Source organism: Pelophylax lessonae, assembly GCF_965119305.1.
Source record: "Pelophylax lessonae genome assembly, chromosome: 9".
NCBI classification, from domain to species: domain Eukaryota; kingdom Metazoa; phylum Chordata; class Amphibia; order Anura; family Ranidae; genus Pelophylax; species Pelophylax lessonae.
In genome coordinates this window covers 258,164,135-258,179,165 of record NC_138776.1, presented here as the reverse complement: position 1 = coordinate 258,179,165, position 15,031 = coordinate 258,164,135, and the positions used below count along the sequence as shown (strand labels likewise).

The following is a 15,031-nucleotide window of genomic DNA, read 5'->3' as shown; positions in this document are numbered from 1 at the left end:
TTTAGGCTTTAGCTGGAATTCTACCTTAACCCTTACCCTGGAAATCATCTACATCCTGACCAGAGAGGTGAGGAGGATTCTGGGAGGTCACATGACATCACTCTTATCTCTATTAATAAAACACAAACCTGACTGAGAGGTGAAGAGGATTCTGGGAGGTCACATGACATTACTGTTGCTCTTTCAATGCTGAGTTTTCCTCCGGTGAAGAATGGTGACCATCTAACCATCAGAGTGCCTTCACCTCATTCCCTGAAACCAAAAAGAAACTATGACAAGAAGATTGTAAAGGTCACCAAGAAGATCAATGAGCTGTTGACAGGAGAGGCCAAGATGTCACTGTCTTTTTCTCCATGCAGGAGCGGGAGTATTTAGAAGGACACAAGGATCTCTACAAGGACGTCATGATGGAGAATCAGCCGCCCCTCACATCACCGGGTAAGAGGAGACTTTATTGTAAAGGATAGAGCAGTACTGAGGGTCCACCTAGATCCCCCATCATCTGATAAACCCATAGAAACAATGTATTCAGTCAGTGTGTGTGTTTCTTACAGATGGATCCAGTAATGGGAACCCACCAGAGAGATGTCCCCGTCCTCTGTATTCCCAGGATTCCACACAGGAAGATCACACCATCCCTCACCATCATCAGGTAGGTTGGACTGAGCAGCTACAACTGAAAAGGAATTCTAAAATATGAGAGGACATTCTTCTACTGTATGTAATCTCTTGTTCCATTTTACAAATGTATTCTATCATCTTTGGGGTTTAGGGTGAAGAACTGAAAGACATGGAAGCTGAGATTAAAGAGGAAGAAGAAGAGTCATTGATAAGTAGAGATCTGCAGTCTATGGAGGACGGTTGTCCTCTGTATTCCCCGAATTCCACACAGGAAGATCACACCATCCCTCACCATCAGGTAGATGGGAAGAACACAAAAGTGACTCTAGACTATATGGGATTATATTCATCTTTCAACCTATTTGCTGTCGCATTTTAATATATATTTTTGTTTTGTTGGTTTAGCATGAAAAACAGATGTATGTGAAAGATGAGGTTAAAAAGGAAGAGGAGGTAATGACTGTGATGGGTTATCAGGAGTCTACAGAGGAAGTTGGGATGATAACTAAAGAGGAGGAACCTTTTCTAGATCGCACAGGTTAGTAAGTGAACACTAAAACAGTTTGAGTAAAATGATTGATGAATGAGGATATTGTAGACTTTCACATCAGGTAATATGATCTCTACAAAGACGTCATGATGGAGAATCAGCCGCCCCTCACATCACCGGGTAAGAGGAGACTTTATTGTAAAGGAGAGAGCAGTACGGAGGATCCACCTAGATCCCCCATCATCTGATAAACACATAGAAACAATGTATTCAGTCAGTGTGTGTGTTTCCTACAGATGGATCCAGTAATGGGAACCCACCAGAGAGATGTCCCCGTCCTCTGTATTCCCGGGATTCCACACAGGAAGATCACACCATCCCTCACCATCATCAGGTAGGTGGACTCAGTGTGTGGAACACTGAAATATTTCTGAATTTGTGAGTTGGCATTCTTCTATGTAGTCTCTTGTTCTAATACTTCTATGTATAAATTCCAGCTTTTGCTGCCTGCACCCCATCTTCATTTCCTGCTCCTTCTTTGAGCACCTCACATTTTTTTCTTGCTTTTTTTTTTTTTTTTTTTTAAATCAGTATATGTTCCTTTCTTCTGTAGGTCTTTTTGTCCAGTCACATGTCACCATGGGTCCCCTTCTTTGTGTTACCCCTCAATGGCGGTGGGTGTTGCTGAATGATGTGGTGCTAGCTTTTGCTTCTGCAAGTTCAGGCTGACATGATCATCTGCCCCTGAGGGGCAATTATCTGGCTTCCATGGTTTAGTCTACAAACTTTCTAAACAAAGGGCCAGTTTTTCATCTTTCCATCTTTAGGGGGGCTTGACTGTGGCCAGTGGAAGTAGAAAATGTCCTGACATCAGCTCCATCATTGGTATTAGGGGGAGGAACAGTGCCCCATTTTTTATATCAATTGGAGTAATAATTTCTCATTGCTGGTATCAATAGGAGGAATAGTGCTCCATTGTTGATATCAATAGGAGGAATAGTGCCCCATCATTGGTATCAAAAGGAGCAATAGTGCCCTATCAATGGTAGTAATAGTGTTCCATCAGTGGTATTAATGGGAGGAAAAGTGCTCCATCAGTTGTATCAATGGAAGGGATAGTGCCCCATCATTGGTATCAATGGGAGCAATAGTGCCCCATCATTGGTATCAATGGGAGCAATAGTGCCCCATCATTGGTATCAATGGGAGCAATAGCGCCCCATCATTGGTATCAGTGGGAGGAATAGTGCCCCATCTGTGGTATCAATAGGAGGAATAGTCCCCTATCATTGGTATCAGTGGGAGGAATAGTGCCCCATCATTGGTGTCAGTGGAAGGAATAGTGTCCCATCATTGGTGTCAGTGGGAGGAGTAGTGTCCCATCATTCAGCTTCGGGTGTGGCTGCTGGAAGGTTCTCTGGCTGTGTGTCTGTTGCTGCTCCAGGTGATCTGTGTAAGAGGGTGTGAGGTGAAATCCCTCCCAGCTCTCCTGGCCCCCTTCTGGGGAAGCCATGGAGGCCAGCAGGGCCTCTCCTGCTGGAGGCTCTCAGACATCCCCTGGGCGGATGGATGGCACCCCTGCTCCTGTGCAGCCCGTGGTTGGTGATCTCTCTGCACCTGGTGAGGATGAAGATGCTGGATCCATTCGGGAGCGAGTGGTGGCCGGGATCAAAGTCCTCAATAAGGAGAGAGACAAGCTCTACAAGCTTAGAGCGGATTTAAAGCGCCTGAGAAAGCAGCGTGAAGGCTTGTTCAGCAAGAACCGTGGATCCATGGATTCAGAGGTCCAATTAGCGAAAGTCCGTGTGGATCATCAAGAAACTATCGTGGCCATGATGGAAGGCAGGGATGGTCCCTTCAGGGAGAAGTTTTGCAATGAACGGAGGTTTGCAAAGATGGAGGTGGTGGAGGAGGAGACCCCATGTTCTGACCCCCTTCCCCCTCAAGGTGAGGTAAGCAGCCCATTGCCATCTCAGGGCTCAGGAGGCATGTTGAAAGTTATACAGGTAATGGAGTCTCCAATGCAGGAAGATCAGCTGGTGTTTGGTGATGTGGAGGACTTACCTGAGAGTGTGCCTGATAAAGTAAAGTATATAAAGCCCCAGCTTACAGATAAAACAGTTTTTGTGCCTTTTAGCACCTTGCCTAGTGATGGGTTTCCTAATGACACTCAGGGTGATTCCCCTATGCTCAGCAATGTTGTGCCTGCTGCTGATGTCTCTAAACAGGAAAAGTTGTGTTTAAAAAATGACATTTCTGCTGAAGAACCACAAAACCCAGAAGAGGCGATTAACCCCCCTTCTGCTGAGCTTAAAACTATTTCAGTCACTGTTGAACAGGACTCTACAGCGCAGCAGCAGGAAACATCTGGTACTGCATCAGAAACAGTTATCCCTAATAACATTGCAGGCATGGTGGATCCCACCATTATATGTGGAACTGATAATGCTGCTTGTTTAGGCCAAGCTGGTAAAAATAATAATAGTAGTGTACCTGATAATGTGACATCAGTGTGGGGTCTTGGCCCTAAAAAACCTACATTTGCACAGGTGGTAAGCTGTGCTCCTGGCAATATCACCAAGCCAGGGTTACAATCAAGGAGGAGCTCTGCTTCTAATCAGGGTTTTCCCTCGCGGGCTGCCACTATGAGCACCATTGGATCTGGTATTGGATCTATGGCTTCTGCTGGGGGTCCAAGGCGGAACGTAGTCCTCCTTAAATGGGAAGGTGGTGCAGTCCCTCTAGCAAGGCGTATGGTGGTGGACCTGATCTTAGATATGGGTTTTGGGGCTAATGACCTATATGCCCTGATACATGTGGCTGGAAGCCGGGAATACACAGTTAGTTTCACCAGACCAGAGGGTCTTGACTTGTTCTGGGAACGATATATGGCTCGGTGCAGGTCAAGACCCGAATGGGAAGGTCTGGTGCCAGTGGCAGTTTCCCAATGGTCAACAGTGAAGAAAATTACTATTGTCCTTACAAATGAGAGTGTTCCTGCTCGGGACTTAGAGGTCTGGTTGGGAAATTATGGGGATGTTTTGACCAGGCCGGATAAAATTCATGATGAGCGTGGCATCTGGACCGGGGGTTGGTCGGTAACGGTCAGGTTGGCTAGGGATGGGAATGTTGTCCGTCACCTGCCCTCCTCTGCTTTTATAGGGAGGGATAGGATGACTATTTTTTATCCCGGTCAGCCAAAACTGTGTCACCGTTGTGGAGAAAAGGGGCATTTTAGCTCCTCTTGTTCAGCACTGATCTGTTCAGTGTGTCGGGGACAGGATCATGTGGCCAGGGACTGCACCCAGGCGATAAGGTGCAACCTGTGCCTGCGCCTTGGCCACCCCTACAGCCGATGTCCTGAAGCCTGGCATAATATGGATAGAGAGGTGATAGATGATCTGTTAAGGCTGGACAGGATGGAGGATGAGGCCCCTGTTGTACCACCCTCCTCTGCGGTGACTGACCCCCCTGGTCTTGTGCAGGATCCCTCCCTAGTCCCTGTGCCCACCCCTCCTGTATCTGTAAGTTTTCCTTCTGTGTCTGTCCCTGTGTCCCCCCAGCCTACTGTACCGGCTCCTCTTGTGTCAGAATCTGCCAAGTCTGTGCCCCCTGAGTCAGTTATTCCCGATCAGTCTTCCCTTTCTAAGTGTGACCTTAAAGAAGCCCCCCACCCACCAGGAGTGGTAGAGGGTACCAAAAAGGGTGCTGCTGCGGCTTCCTCTGTAAAGAAGTCTTCTGTGAAGACTTCAAAGAAGAAGAAGAAAACAAGAGATGAAAGCATCTCTGAATCTGACCTTCAGTACCTGGAGGAGAGAAGGAAGGTTGTGAGGCGGAAGAGACAGACGGTGAGGACGGAACAGGGACAGGATGCCTCAGTGACTGTCTCCAACCATTCTAGGGCTTCTGCTTGGGATATCTCCTCATCTGGGGATTCTTCTGAGCAGAATTCAGATATTGAAATGGAGTTGGAGGAGGCTTCAAGAAAGAGAGAGGCTTCTGGTGATGAGCAGCAGAGGGGAGCTAAGAAGCAATCCACCCAATAACCCAAATGGCGGTTCCAAATGTCGCCAGCATTAAGTCGGTAAGAGCTCGTTCTATGGCCTTATTTTTGTTCAGCCAATTAGATGCTGAAATTTTATTTTTGCAGGAGACTAGGCTCACCTCCTTGGCAGATATTCATATGGCCAAGAGAGAGTGGAGGTATGGTCCATCTTACTGGTCTCTTGCGGCCGAGCCTTACGGCGGGGTGGCGGTGTTGTTTAAAACCGGCATGGTAACTGTCCGGCGGGTTATTGAGGTGGAGATTGGGAGATGTATGGTCTTAGACGTTCTTGTGGGAGGGCAGGACCTGCGCCTAATTAATATTTATGGGCCGCACACAAAGTGGGACAGGAAATGCCTTTTTACAAGGATCAAGCCATTTCTTTTTACATCCCGGCAAGTGGTTTTTGGAGGTGACTTTAATACTGTGACTAGGCACAAGGACAGGAAGGACTTCAATGACCGGCTGGGATATGATAGCGTTTTTTTAAATAGTATGGTTAGGGATGCTGGTCTTGTGGATGTGCACATTAAGCACCTCCCGGATGACACAGGGTTCACCTTTCATCGAGGTAATAGTCAGAGTAGGATAGATAGGTTTTTTTTGAAGGAGGCCTCTGCTTTCTCACCCCAAGTGGTGCAGGCGGTGGAGTTCTCTGATCACTGTATGCTATCTGTGGTCTTGAATGCTTCAGATTTCCCTCAGAGGGGCAAAGGCATCTGGAGATTAAATTCGACTCTCCTTGAGGAAGAACATGTTAGACAATCCTTTGAGGAATTCTTTCAGGCACAGGTGACCATCCTGGACTTTTGTAGCAGCAAGGCTGAGTGGTGGGAGCTGACCAAAAAGAGGATTGCTGGATTCTTCAGGGGCCTAGCCAATAAAAAACATTTTAATAGATACATGACCTACCAACGTTTGCGGAGGAAGCTGGATATTCTTGTCTCGAGAGGAGGAGATCCTGGGGCAATCTCTGAAGTGAAAATCCTCCTCAGGAAGTGTCAATATGACCGGCATACCTCTTTGGTTCTGGAGCGGGACTATGGGAAATACCACTCGCCTGACCCTTACCAGAACTGCAAACAGGGTGTAGCTGTTAAAATGGTCGTTGGCCTTAAGGATAGTACAGGTTCCTTGACAAAGTCCAGGTCAGGGATCCTGGAGGTCGTGAGGTCTTTTTATGCTGAACTTCTTGGGAGGAAGGAGCTTGACCGAGACAAGATGGAAAGCTTTTTGGACTCTATTCCAGGTCTAAATGGTGGAGATGTCCCTTTGATGAATTTGACAGAAGAGATCACAGTTGAAGAGGTGACGAGGGCAATTGAACAGCTTGCCATCAAGAAGTCACCTGGACCGGATGGTCTGACGGCTGACTTTTACAAAGCCTTTAAGTCTATTCTGGCCCCACATTTGGTAGAGATTTTTAACAGTTGTCTTGCTGAGGGGGTGCTTCCCACTTCCATGAGACACTCAGCTGTGATTCTTCTTTCAAAAGGTAAAGATCCTTCGATGATTGAGAATTGGCGCCCCATCAGCCTTCTCAATGTCGATAGAAAGGTGCTGGCGAAGATACTTTTCTGGCGCCTATCGGCAGTAGCAGAGTCTTTGCTTTCTCGCCATCAGCACTGTTCGATCCAGGGTAGGAGCACCTTCACAGCGGTTTTAGCTGTCCGGGAGGCCTTGGAGCAGTGCAGGGCTGCAGGCTGGGGAAAGTATCTACTGGCATTGGATCAGGCAAAGGCTTTCGATCGTGTCAACCATGAGTACCTGTGGTTGCTCTTTAGTAAGTACGGTCTGCCGGGTGGTTTTGTCGATTGGTTAAAAGTTTTGTATAAGGGGGCAGAAAGCTTCCCTCTTGTTAATGGTTGGGTTGGACAGTCCTTTGAGGTTGGTTCTGGGGTGCGCCAGGGTTGTCCGCTGAGTCCCCTGCTCTATGTGTTTGCAATCGACCCCTTCATCAGGAGGCTAGAGAGCAGCATGTTGTGTGGGGTACCAGTGGGAATCCCGGGTGAGCCGCCTTTGAGGGTTGTTGCCTATGCGGATGATGTGTCAGTGATTGTCACTGGGACAGATGAAGCGGAGGAGGTGGTCTCTCTGACATCACGGTACTCTGAAGCATCAGGCTCCAAGATCAATCAGGAAAAGAGTGAAGTTTTTTGGATGGGAAAGGAAGGTGAGGGGTTTGATCTCCCGGACACTTTTCCAGTGCCCCAGGAAAAAATTAAGATATTAGGCATTGAATTTGGACCTGGCGATTATGGCCTCAAAAACTGGGAAGGCAGGCTGGAAGTTGCCAATACTAAGGTGGTCAGCTGGAAGAGATGGAAGTTATCTCTGAGGGAAAGGGTTGATCTGATTAAGACTTACCTGATACCGATCTTCTTGTATGTCAGCCCTGTCTGCATCTTGCCAGTGTCTCTCTATGCTAGGATCTATAGTGTGTTCTTCCAGATGCTGTGGGGGAACAGACTGAACCCCATCAAGAGGAATGTCACCTATCTATCCAGGAGGGAGGGTGGCTTAGGTATGGTCAACCCCGTTCTTTTCTTTTCACTGCTATTTCTCAAGTTTAACATTGGTAGTATGCTTGCAGTGAAACCTCCTGGATGGGCAGGCATGTTTAGATCTTGGTTTAGGCCTTTTCTGCGACTTTGGGAAGAAGGTGGCCAAGTGAAGAATCTCAGGGGTCATCGTGGTCAGCTCCCAGCCTATGTCGCTCCGTGTCTGAAGTTGCTGCGGCAGTGGCGACTGTCGGCTGAAGATCTCAGATCCGCTCCGAGGAAAGTCCTTATGAGCCGAGTCTTGAGTGAAGTCTTTCATGACCCACTGGCCTTAAGGGATTGCCCAGGCCCAATTTTGAGGGAAGGGTTAAGATTGATTAATTTGGCTAGAGTCCCCCTTAAATTCAGGGATCTGGCCTGGTTGTGCTTCCACGGGAGGCTCTATGTTCGGGGCAATTTGAAATTCCGCAGTGGGATGGATCGTGGTTGTCCTCGGGAGGAATGTGCAGGTGAGGAGGAGACTATGGACCATTTTCTGCTTCGTTGCCCTTTTAACGTAGAGGTATACAAACAGGTTGGGCGGGCCCTCGGTGTTCCTTTCCTCTCCAGGCTGGGTTATGCTGAGTGGGTGTACGGAGCATTCAATACTGGTGGGGGCTTTTGTTTGGATACACTTTTTTTAGTTAGTTTAGTAGTCCGTTATTACACATGGAACGCACGGTGTCAGGTCACCCTTCGGCGTAAAATCCTTCCTGTTCAGGTGGTGGTGTGTGACATTCTGCATGAGGTGGGGAAGATTCGGGCGCTTGAGAGAGACAAGTGGGGTCAGAGGGCTTGGCTGAAGGCGTGGAGGGGTTTCAAGCCTCCCTGACTGCCAGGAGTCTCTTTCCCGGGTGTGGCTTTCTGTCTCTTATCACCCTAGATTTTTTCTTAATGCTCAGTTTTTTGATAAATGGCTGCATACATAGGTGATGGGTTGTGCCTCTTAGGCCCTCTCTGCTGCTTTATGTAAATAGTTTTCTAAGAATGTTGGAAGTGGATTATGTATATATTGTATATATTCTGCACATGGATGTGAATTCCTTTGTTTTTTTTTTTTGTTGGAATATTGTACTATAGTTCTGTTTTTTTACTTTTGTATAAAATATGTTGCTTGATTCTTTTCAATAAAAGATCAATAGTGCCTCATTATTGGTGTCAGTGGGAGGAATAGTGCCCCATCATTGGTGTCAGTGGGAGGAATAGTGTCCCATCATTGGTGTCAGTGGAAGGAATAGTGCTCCATCAGCATTGGTGTCAGTGGGAGGAATAGTACCCCATCATTGGTATCAGTGGGAGGAATAGTGCCCCATCGTTGGTGTCAGTGGGAGGATTAGTGTCCCATCATTGGTGTCAGTGGGAGGAATAGTGCCCCATCATTGGTATCAGTGGGAGGAATAGTACCCCATCATTGGTATCAGTGGGAGGAATAGTGCCCCATCGTTGGTGTCAGTGGGAGGAATATTGCTCGATCATCGTTGGTGTCAGTGGGAGGAATAGTGCTCCATCATCGTTGGTGTCAGTGGGAGGAATAGTGCTCCATCATCATTGGTGTCAGTGGAGGAATAGTACCCTATTGTTGGTATCATTGGGACAAATAGTGCCCCATCGTTGGTATTATTAGAAGGAATAGTGCCCTATTGTCAGTGTCAGTGGCAGGAATTATGCCCCACTGTTGCCGATAGTGGGGGGAATATTGCTCAAAGGGCCGGATAAAAGAAAAGGGCACATCTGGCCCACGGGCTGCATTTTGGCGACTGCTGGTTTAGAGGAAATGAGTAGTGGACCTGGTTTATCTCTGCATCAGGTTAGTAATGCCTTCTGGTCTTGTCCCTCCCCCAGCTCTTATGTAAAGGCACTGCAAGAGCCTGATACCAGACCACATTCAGGGAATTACACATTTATAAAAATAAAACGCATTTAATGATATATTAAAGAATGTAGAACTGCATTCATTTGTGTTGTTTATATCCATCCTGAGTTCAGCTTTAATAGATGTTTTCTATTATTTTGGGGTTTAGGGTGAAGAACGGATTACTATAAAAGTTGAGGTTAAAGAGGAGGAAATAGAGACGTATGTGGGGGGTGATCAGCCGTCCACGGAGGAGGTTGGGATGATTATGAAGAGTGAACAGGATGAAATTTCTCCACCTATTGACACAAGTACGTAACAGACACTGAAACCGGGGAACAAAATGTACAATTCAGTTAAACCCTTGAGGGTAATGAATGATGCGTGATAAGTAGCAGCAGCCAATTCATGAGAAGGAACCGTGGTGACTGTTGATGGAGGGTCTGTTGGTAGGGGTAGCTTGGAACCTGGCGAACTTTACTGAGAGTCCAGAACAGAACAGAACCCTCCTATGAGGCATGCCTGGTACCATGGTTTTCAAGTCCTCCCATGGTAGTTCCTCTCTTTGCATTTGGGTTGGACATGGTGAAGTATACAGTGCTGTGTAGTGAAGAGCTGGTGTTGGACAACCAGTGCTCAGTGCTATTCTCCTCAAAAGGTCTCTGTAGTAAGTGGCAGGACAGGTGTCACTAGCAGGTGATAAGACTTGATCCTTCTGGTGTGGGGACTGGTGAAATAATGTGGCCGCCAGCCATGAGGTGGTACTAACCCATACGTGAGACAATATACATGTATCAGCATGCAGTTCCCCCATGCTGCCTACAATCCGATTCCACAGACCCTGATCCTGACATAGAAGAGACAGATAGCCAAGGAAAACTGAGTATGCAGATGTTACGTCGGCAAGAAATGCAGAAGAAAAAAAAAATATATTATTATCCAATTGTGAGAGAGGGAGGGGGAGAAGGCAGGGTAGTAGGACACATGGTTTACGGTGAAGGCTAGGAGTGATTCCTCCATACGGTAGAAGAGGTCCATCAACTTAGGACACTAGCAATAAACTGAAGACTGAAGAGCAGGGTAAGGTTATAGGAGATATGACCAGGGAAAGTGTCCACAAAAGCTGGCCAGTCCCCTAATTACCTGAAGTTACCAACCCATAGCCAAGGATCTATGAAAAATCCTCTGGATTTTGTTGATCCTCACACAGTCAACAGAGCTGCTTCTTAGTTCACACTGAGGCGACACGACTCCTTACTACTTCGGGGGCAACTTGTGCATTACCATGCACCACGACTTCGGAGCGACTTGCAGGGGCTTCACATAATGGAAGTCTATGCAAGTCGCTCCGAGGTCCCCCCCGAAGTAGTACAGGACCCTTTTTCTAAGTCGGAGCGACTTGTGTGGCTCCTATTAGAACGGGTCCTGTAGCGGCCAATGGACCGCGAGATAGCGCGACTTGTCAGGCTGACAAGTCGCGCTAGTGTGAACCGACTCTTAAATACATTTTGTGTATATTATGCTTCAATAAAGCTTTTGTGGAAAGAAAATAAAATAAAGAAAGCCTAAAAAATATAATGCAGCCATCACATCTAAGAATCGGTAAGCTGCACTAAAAAAATATTGACTTTTAAAGTTTATACAGTTTTAAGGCCTCAATCAAAGGGGCATCTGGATGGTAGAAATAGGTGGTTGAGCTGCGACCCCCCCAAAAATCAACCCCCGCCCGAATCACACACCAAAAAGATGGTGGTACATTTGCTGGGAACATGACATTATATTGAGGACTGGAGATGGACCTTTCATAACATTAAGTTCTCAACAAATGAGGTGGAGATACTGTACACCATATCAAAGATCCATCTCTATTCCTCCATTTAACATCATGTTGCCAACAAATGAGGTGGAGATACTGTACACCATATGAAAGGTCCATCTCCATTCCTAAATATAAATGTCATGTTCCCAACAAATGAGGAGGAGATACTGTACACCATATAAAAGGTCCATCTTCATTCCTCAATATAATGTCATTCCCAACAAATGAGGAGGAGATACTGTACACCATATGAAAGGTCCATCTCCATGTTACCCAGCGTGTCATTAAAGTCTTTGGTGTTTTGTATCCGTTAACTGGTTCTTCATCTTTTGATGACACTTTCATACCCAGTTCCATGTCCGAGCTCTGTGAATCTGTTAACTGCTGGAACAACATACTTTACTTTTTTATTACTGACATTTTTAGAAAAGTGTTCACGTTGGAGTCCATATATGATCTGCAAATTCCGTTATTTTATATCTAACAAATTACTAACGCATTTCGACTTTGTAGCTGTAGCCGGCTATTGAATATTAAAGAATTTGCAGATCATATACGGACTCCAATATAAAAACTTTTTTAATTGGATTTTGGAGGTTTAAAAGGAGCCCAGCTGTGAGATCGGCATTTCCATGTATTCTCTCGTAAAAAAAGGTAGAGCTAAAACTCCAGTCATTTGTGAACTACTGACATTTTTTTTTTTTTTTAATTTTCTTTCCAACAGATAGATGTGATGTCGGGAATTCCTCGGAGAGACATCTTCCATTATCTGCTGATTGTAAGTCAGAAGATAATGTCATCACACAGGATCCTCCAGGAGGAAATACAAATACACAAAATATCCATCACAGACCTTCCTGTCCGGAGACATCAATGGATCCCTCTGATCAGGGGGAATCTTCTCACCAATCACATACTATGATTGCAAATATCCATTTAGGATCTCATACTGCAGATAGATCAACAGATCCTTCTAATCCCAAGGAATCTTCCTTACCCCATGAAGGAGCTCACCGAGGTGACAATCTGTTCTCGTGTTCAGAGCGCCCTTATTCATGTTCAGATTGCGGGAAATCTTTCAATCGTCAGGGAGACCTTGTTAGACACCAGAGAGTGCACACGGGTGAGCGTCCTTATTCATGTTCAGAGTGCGGGAAATCTTTCACTCTGAAAGGAAACCTTGTGAAACACCAGAGAATTCACACGGGTGAGCGTCCTTATTCATGTTTAGAGTGTGGGAAATCTTTCACTCAAAAAGTAGCCCTTGTTGAACACCAGACAGGTCACACGGGTGAGCGTCCTTATTCATGTTCAGAGTGTGGGAAATCTTTCGCTCACAAAGTAGCTCTTGTTAGACACCAGAGAATTCACACAGGTGAGCGCCCTTATTCATGTTCAGAGTGTGGGAAATCATTCACACGTCTGGGAGTCCTTGTTGAACACCAGACCAGTCACACGGGTGAGCGTCCTTATTCATGTTCAGAGTGCGGGAAATCATTCACTCAAAAAGTATCCCTTATTACACACCACAGAATTCACACAGGTGAGCGCCCTTATTCATGTTCAGAGTGCGGGAAATCTTTCAATAAGAAAGATCATCTTCTTAAACACCACAGAAGTCACACAAGTGACCGTCCCTATTGATGTTCAGCGTGCAGGAAATCTTACATTTGTAAAGAAGACCTTATTAGACACCAGAGAATTCACACCGGTAAACGTCCTTATTCATGTTCAGAGTGTGGGAAATTTTTCACTCTTCAGGGAGCCCTTGTTAGACACAAAAGAATTCACACAGGTGAGCGTCCCTATTCATGTTTAGAGTGCGGGAAATCTTTCAATCAGACTGGAGATCTTGTTAGACACCAGATAAGTCATACAGGTAAGCATCCTTATATGTTTAGACTGTGGAAAATCTTTCACTCTGAAATGAAACCTTGTGAGACACCAGAGAAGTCACACGGGTGAGCATCCTTAGTCATGTTGATAGTGCAGGAAATCTCTCTACAATGAAGATCATCGTGTTAAACACCTGTTAGGCCGTCCCTATTCATGTACAGGGTGCTGGAAATCTTACATTTGTAAAGAAGACCTTATTAGACACCAGATAATTCACATGGGTGAGTGTCCTTATTCATGTTCAGAGTGTGGGAAACCTTTCACTCAGAAAAGACAACATGTGAAACACCAGAGAAGTCGCACTATGCTTTAAGTGCGGCAGTGAGTCCTCCCCATTTCTCCAGCCTGTCAATGTCCTTCCCCCCTGTGGTCAAAGGGGTGGGTACAAGGTCTCTCTTCTTAATAGCGCATGTGAACGCAATCTTTTTCATGAATTTGTGTATTAAAATTTTTATCTACATTAGATTGTGCGCTTCCTTGTCTTCTTCTCGTTTGGTCATATGGCTAAGCATCCCTTTTAATGTTTAGAGCATTGAAAATCTTTGACTCTGAAAAGAAACCATGTAAAACACCAGAGAAGTCACACAGGTGAACATCGCTATTCATGTTCAGAGTGCGGGAAAATCTCTCTCTAAGACAGAGAACCTACAAGATCACCAGAGATATCACATGGGTAAGCATCCCTATTCATGTTAGGAGGGCGGGAAATTTTTCATTTAAAAAAGAAGGCCTTGTTGACCACCAAAGAATTCATTTTGGTCAACATTCTTATTGACGTTCAGAAAGGAAACACCAGAGAATTCACAAGAATGAGCATCTGTATTCATGTCCAGAGTGCGGGAAATCTTGCACTCATTAACCACTTGCCGAGCGCTCACTGAGCTGGTACTGTGGCAAAGTGGCTCGTCCAGCGACGTAGACCTACGTCGCTGGATCCCGTTAATTGAGAATTTTTTTGTCAAAGACATGTAGCTGAATACATTTTGGCCTAAATATATGACAAAAATTGAATACATTGGATATTTTTTAACTGTCAAAGTAGAAAATGTCAATTTTTTCGCAAAATTTTTACTCTTTTTTTATTAATATCGCAAAAAAAAAAAAAGCGCAGAGGTGATCAAATACCACCAAAAGAAAGCTCTGTTTGTGGATGTAATTTCGCTTGGGAACGGCGTTGCATGACCGCGCAATTGTCAGTTAAAGTCGTGCAGTGCCAAGTTGAAAAAAGTGGCCTGGATGTAAAGCAAGAAAATCCTCCGGTGGTAAAGTGGTTAAGGAGACCTTGTTGGACACCTAATAATTCAAAAGGATGAGTGTTTTTGTACATGTTCAGAGTGTGGAAAATCTTTCACACAGAAATGAACACCTGAGAATTCACACGCGTTAGCATCCTTTTTTTCATTTACTGCGTGTGGGAAATGTTTCAACCAGGAAGAAATCCTTGTTATACATCTGAAACGACACAGCGTCCTCCATGCATTCACACTGTGGAAAATGTTTTACAGATAAGGATATCTATTTAGACTTCAGAGGAAAAGAATTGGCCGATTCTTTTGACAAATATACGATGGTTTCGTTTATAGAATAACTGTAGGAAGAAAATATTTAGTTTAAAAAGGGGCACATCCTGGAAAAAAGTGATATTACATTTATAGGCAAAGTCTTCTCTGAGCTTCATAATATAAAAATAATACATAAATAATATTGTGTATGGTTTTGGGGAAAAAGTTGCTGGATATCGCAGTGTGGATGGTGGAGGAGAGGTGTC

At 45.3% G+C, this 15,031-nt stretch overlaps 1 protein-coding gene and 1 pseudogene across 2 annotated transcripts in view; both read left to right on the top strand.

Annotated features, from left to right (window-relative positions):
• Nucleotides 1–15,031, top strand: part of LOC309564405 (uncharacterized protein) — a 338,567-nt gene that overhangs the window by 166,835 nt on the left and 156,701 nt on the right. The window contains 1 exon segment of the mRNA XM_082269033.1: nt 555–652. Within this exon segment, the coding sequence (XP_082125159.1) occupies nt 555–652 (98 nt within the window).
• LOC309563423 lies at nt 791–13,576 on the top strand (annotated as a pseudogene). Its single transcript has 4 exons — nt 791–919; nt 1,027–1,159; nt 12,308–13,246; nt 13,509–13,576. The product of its transcript is annotated as an uncharacterized misc_RNA (transcript).